Raw genomic sequence first — 6418 nt, 5'->3', positions numbered from 1 at the left:
GTATAATAGAATAAGTGATCAGAATCAATCCTCAGCTTACCAATCTTACCCAAACTCTGACAACCCTATTGACTACATCATTTTTAGACATTTGTATTAGTCTGTTCCTGTTGCCTATAACAGAATATCTGAACCTGGGTAATTTATAAAGAAATGAAATTTACTTCTTACAGTTTTGGAGCCTGGGAAGTTTGAGGTTCAGGGAATATATCCGATGAGGGCTTCCTTCTTGGTGGGGGCTCTGTACAGAGTCCTGGGGCAATCAGGGCATCACATGGCAAGAATCGGCAGAGCCAAATAGAGCTACCTTCTCATTTGCTTTCCTTTTAAAGCCATCAGAACCGTGCCCATTATTCCATGAGAGGATTGATCTATTCAAGAGGTCACAGTCCTCACAATCTAATCACCTCTTAAAGGCCCCACTTTTCAAGTCCCATGATCAGATTTCCCACCTTCTTAGCACTATTACAATGGGGATCAAGTTTCCAATACATGACCTTTTGGGGAACACATTTAACCCATAGCAGCATCCAGAACAAATCTCAGAAACACATATATCTATGGGACCCCTGACCCCAAACTTCTTTCTTTGTATGAAATGGTCAACACAGATCAGAGTTTAAGGCCATGGGCTCACATCTGACACAACTTTGCCACTTTGGAGCTTTAAGTCCTTCAGTAAACTTCTTAACTTCTCTAGGCCTCAGTTTCCTCCTCTGTACAATGGAAATAATTATAATCATACCTATTATTATTTGATTGCTGTGAGAAACAGGTGAATAACATGTGAGGTGCTCAGAGTACCTAGTACATAGTCCTCAATGAAAAAGTAGCTTGGGTTTTATTTTTATTAACAGTATCTTTTTTTCTAAATCTTCATCAGATATTTATTTCAATCACTTTACCTACTGTTCATTTTAGATTAGTTTCCAGAAAAGTTGTTACTCGAAGATACAGACGTGTGTAAATTTAAGTTCCTCCTTTTATACCAACTGCTTAAAAAAATCATAGCTAAGGATGTTACAGACACAATTAAATCCACTTGTGATATAATGCTTCAATGAATCTTTCTATGAAATTCATCAGGAATATTTTAATATTTTTATACACATGAACCTCAGTCTTACCCTATAACTTACTCCGAAAATCACAGTGAACGTGCTCTTTGTGCTATATGTCTTGCAATGATATTTAGACAAAAGCCATGAAATCTAACCTGACCTAGTGATAAATGTGGCGCAGCTGACCTGCATGTAAAATTGGCAATTCCAGCTTCCAACCACACCAGAAAAGAAGCCCTGGGTACCTTTAATGTGAACTTCAAAGTAAAGCACTTTGTGAGACAAGAACGAAGACGTACAATCACATTTCAAATGGATTTATGCCTTCTGACTAATTGACTTGTTAACTATGCTAATATGTTCATGTCTGCCTGCCTTTTTATATTTCTTCAACAGATAACGCTATAGAATTGAATGTCGTGAGATTAAAGAGCAAAGAACCTATAAACCTCTTTTCTATAAACCTCTTTTCTAAAGGAAGACAGACTAGACTTCCAAAACAGCTTATACAGTTTTTGTGTATCTCCAAACATTTTATTTGTGTAGCAAATGTATTGCTTCTCAGAAGACAGCCTCTTTTAATTAGGCATTGTAGCCTAAGGGGGAAAAGCTTCAGCTTTTTCTATTTAGACAGGAACGACTTGAAAATGACAATACTGGATGCACTTAGCAGTCCTGTCTCCTACCAGTTGTTCAAAACACAATGAACGAGGACAGGAGCAACAGCAGAGGTGATTCCATCTGAACTCCATGCCTTCTGTCGTTCCCAGGTGGTGCCGGAGGCCAGCAGGGCTTCCTGGGCTGCATCCGCTCCTTGAGGATGAACGGGGTGACACTTGACCTGGAGGAAAGAGCAAAGGTCACATCCGGGTTCAAATCCGGATGCTCGGGTCACTGCACCAGCTATGGAGCAAACTGTGAAAACGGAGGCAAATGTCTGGAGAAATACCATGGTTATTCCTGCGACTGCTCTCATACGGCCTATGACGGGACATTTTGCAACAAAGGTAAGGCAGAACCAGTTTCCAGAGCCATGTTTGTACATCTTTTTAATACCAACTCATCTATTTAATGATTTTTCAACTGTGAGCAAGTGTACTTTATTCTGAGGGTAAGGTGATCAGAATTCCTCTCTCACCTTTAGTAAGAAGTTTCCTAAATCATCCCCTAGCCTTTGTTGTTTAAGAAGACAAGAGAAGCTTTGAGTGTGGTGCAGAATTTCCCCCAGACTCCTGCAAATTACTCACGGACAGAAACATTACAAAGCAAATAGGCTCATCACATCTTAACAGTGAGTGACAAAATAAGTGGCTTCTGAAAGGGGACTCAGGCCTGACCCTCCCACATCAGGATCTCTGATCAATCAATTAATTGATTAATTGCTGCAGTGAATCAGCCAACGCAGCCCAGTAGTCTTAATGCCTGCGCCCTCCCCCCGCCCCACCCCAGTTGCTGAGAGGCTGGTTTCAAGCTGTACTCACAGGAAAGCTCCAGGTCAGTCACTGTCATTATTATCATTATTACTCCCAGGACACTCTTATGACTTTGGTCTCAGCCTAAGCTAAATTGCAGGACACAGTAATACCACACCTAACTGGTCAGCATAGAGCATCTGTTATTTCTATGTTATTTTAGTGTTGAATGCTTTATTTAACCCCCAATAAATTCTGCAGAGCCAATGAGCAGAATACAAGAGCCCAATGCATACGCATGTTATCATTTGGGATATTCCCTGTGATCCTGCATGACGGCAGGAAATTCACTCAACTGGTCTGTGACTTAATTTCCTATATGTAAACAAGAGGCACATAGAGAAGAGAAGCTGGCACTTTTCCTAAGCTACGATTGAAATGCATGTAAATCAGTCTTTTCTTTCTAAATAAATGCGTAGCGTTTGGGTAAAGTTTTCTGTAAACGGTTGGTGCATCTCTTAATAAGAAGCTTTACATAAGTAGCCTATTCATATTCTCATGAATACGTGGAGGGCTGTTTACCCTGGCATTATTCACACAAGATGCCACACACAGAAGGAACAATCGTTCCATAACACTCTCTGTACAATCAGGCTACTGTCTGACAGTGCTATAATATGAGCATACAAATTAGGTCAGACAGGGTTTGAAGAATGAGCACAAGACAGCCACAAAGGTGGAAAGAAACACCATTGCTGAATAATACCATAGCACATCAACAGCTCTGTTACAGTGCATTTTTCTGCTCAGAACAATATGGTTCCATGATTTTCTCGTGGCACACAATGGAATGGGCTTGCAGAACACATTGATTTTGCACTTGTAGGAATGACAATCTTGCAATTACCATTCATTGTGCTTGATGCTAATTTAATGCAGTCATTTTCTTGCCAAAGTAACGTCTGAATGCAATCAAGTGAGCACTAATGCCTGAGAGATTCCACTACATAAGTACCAATTTAAAGAAAATCACGATCCTCTTATTTTTGGAGTTGGGCTAAACATGGTAGCTCACACAAAACCTCTGGGGGTTAATAGGCAATACTCATGAAGAGAAAGGCAGGGGTATATATCCTTCAGTTTGGCCAATATTGGAGGTAAAGGTAAATGGAGCCTATGTGTTTCCTTGACATAATTTCAAAGAGTTTATACAAAAGACATCTAAATATTCTCTTAATATCTGTTTAGTAGAATGAGTTTAAATTTGATTCAATGAGTGTCTTTAACCAAAAAAAATTAAAACTCAAAATTGCGTAGTATTTGGAAAGCATTTGTGAGCATCCTTCTGAGCCAAGACAAGTATCTCCTTGACTAGGGGAGGATGAGAGCAGTGTTGGTTTAGAGGAATCGTGTGGCCATCCAGGAAAGCTTCGTCTGCACCGAAGCAAGCTCCTTCACGTGCCAGGAGAATCCTTCCTCTGAGGCTTCCAGCCCGGTGCCTCCAGTGCTCTGGAACTCACCACCCATGTGCCTACACAGCAGTTCCCGTGACTCCATCTCATACCAGTGCTGCAGCCAAAAGGCTCAGCTGCTGGAAAGAGCGGCCACACTCACTGGCCAAAGAATGAGCCCTGGGATGTCCTCCTCTGGCTTTCCTTTGATAGGAGAGGTCTGTGCTTGTGGATGTGGAAAAATTCCACTATATTTTGCTAAATGAATGAAGTAGATCCCAACTTACAACACATAGCCCGATTACATGTTTATATACAATCAAACACACACACAAGCACACATTCACCCAGAGAGGTGAGGAAAACAGACTGTGAGAATACACACCAGCCCGATTACATGTTTATATACAATCAAACACACACACACACACACACACACACAAGCACACATTCACCCAGAGAGGTGAGGAAAACAGACTGTGAGAATACACACCAAAATATTAAGTATGGTTATTTTTTGCAGGAGGGTGAAAATACGAGTATTTTTTAAATTTCTTTTTTGCTGACCTATATTTTCTAATTTTTACCTAATGATGTGTTACCTCTAAGTTCATCATTTTTTCTTCCTCTCAAGAAAAACAATGCTAGGAGGTAGAATTCTTACTCCAGGCATTTAAGAGTTAACTGTCTCTGATCAGAAAATATGTAGCTATTAACTAAAAAATATTGTATCACCTAGTGTTACTATCTGGAATGGAGTAGCACATCAGGTGAAAATTACGTATAATTAAATTACCCTTGAAAATCCCCTTCTCAATATTTTTAACACAGCCCATTTTTCCACAAGCATCCAAAGTGATCTCCCTTCAAATGGGCATGGGAGAAAGAAATGCCAGGCTGGGGCCAGGTTTCAAAAATAAAACTGGAGACATCTGTATCATACTTGGCCATGTGGGAGGCTCACACTAGATGGGCTTGGGACCTGGCATGGCTCAAGGGGACAGATCAGCCAGGTCTCTCCCCAGTGAGGTACTAGCCCATCCAGGGAACGGTGGGCAGATATCCCCCACTTTTTAAGTCTGTTTCTCTCTCCTGCTCCTCTCCCTCCCCCCCATGAGTATGTTCTTTATCTCTATGTCTATCCCTGTCTCTGTCTCTCTTTCCCCACATTCCATACCTACTTTCCCTATCTCCATCTCTTCTGCTTGAGTATATGATTGAATTCATGTTCATAAATCAAACCACCATGTGCTGTTGCTTCACTGAACTCAGGAAGACAGGGCTGGATTTGAGCAGGTCCTTTATGATGAGTCTCTTTTGCTTCTTTTGGCAGGGGAGGGGAGGTGGACAGCCGGCATGGGGGTCTGCACTCTTGACCTGGTGTCATAACACCACACTCTAACCACCTGAGCTAGCCGGCCAGCCCCCCCATTTGCTTTGTAGATGATACACTGAGAGTCACTATCTTCCACTAGCAAAAAACATACATTCGAGAAACTCCTGCCTGCTCTCCTCTGATGCCTTATCAAAAACTGCTCCCAGAGTCCTTTTTCAAATGGATCCATAAAGATTTGATCACCAGTTAAGGTATTAGCTCTCCCTGGGCTATTTACATCTTAAACAGAAGTGCTGACTGGAGAAGACTTTGTGTTTGGAGACAGCTCAAGGGCATTCTGGAAACCTTATAACTAGACCATATAGCCAGTCACTTAGTCTGTCTGTAGATAACCGCACAGTATCCCATGTTCTCAGAATGTTCACCAACTGCTGCCATTTAACTCAGCCAAGACAGGTGCATTCCATGGCAGAATTCCTTGGCAGCTCATTGGCTGGGACTGTGAATTCTTCTAGGAGCAGAGAATCACCCCAGCCTACATGGAAGTCTGTCACCCCCAGGATTATTGGGGACCTCCATCGGGGACCAAATGGATAGTTGCTTGGCCATGCCAAAGATAGTTTTCTCTAATTAAGCCTATTCCTTCTTCGATAACCAAACCCCCAAACACTCAAGAATGTTATGATTATCAATGTCAATTTTATCACTAATCAGAAATTAACAACACAGTTTGAAGCGTATTCATTTTGGTCTTCTCTGTGTTTTTAAGCAAGAGGAAAAATAGCAGACATTCAGGGGCTATAGCAATTTCTATGTTTAAGTTTTGTGGTTGAATGCTATTGTGGGTTGAATAGTGTCCCCCCAAAATTCAAGTCCACATGGAACCTCAGAATGTGATCTTGTTTTGAAATAGGTTCTTTGCAGATGTAATTAGTTAAGGTAAGGTCATACTAGATTATGGTGGGCACTAAATCCAGTGAGAGTGTTCTGATAAGAAGAGGAGAGGACACAGAAAGACATACAGACACACAGAAAAGAATGCCCTGTGAAGATGGAGGCAGAGACTGGAGTTATGCTGCCACAAGCCAAGGAACACCTGAGGCCACCAGAGACTAGAAGAGGCAGGTAAGGATCTCTCCCTAGAATCTTGGAAGAAAC

At 41.5% G+C, this 6418-nt stretch overlaps 1 protein-coding gene across 1 annotated transcript in view; it reads left to right on the top strand.

Annotated features, from left to right (window-relative positions):
• Positions 1-1836: 1836 nt before the first annotated feature.
• The window catches only part of LOC103605873 (contactin-associated protein-like 2), an 82103-nt gene continuing 77521 nt past the window's right edge, over positions 1837-6418 (top strand). The window contains exon 1 of the mRNA XM_008590476.1: positions 1837-2068. Within this exon, the coding sequence (XP_008588698.1) occupies positions 1882-2068 (187 nt within the window). The 5' untranslated portion in view covers positions 1837-1881. The remainder of the gene's footprint in view (positions 2069-6418) is intronic.

Source organism: Galeopterus variegatus, unplaced genomic scaffold (genome assembly GCF_000696425.1).
Source record: "Galeopterus variegatus unplaced genomic scaffold, G_variegatus-3.0.2 Scaffold6131, whole genome shotgun sequence".
NCBI classification, from domain to species: Eukaryota; Metazoa; Chordata; class Mammalia; order Dermoptera; family Cynocephalidae; genus Galeopterus; species Galeopterus variegatus.
This window is presented reverse-complemented; position numbering and strand designations above follow the sequence as displayed.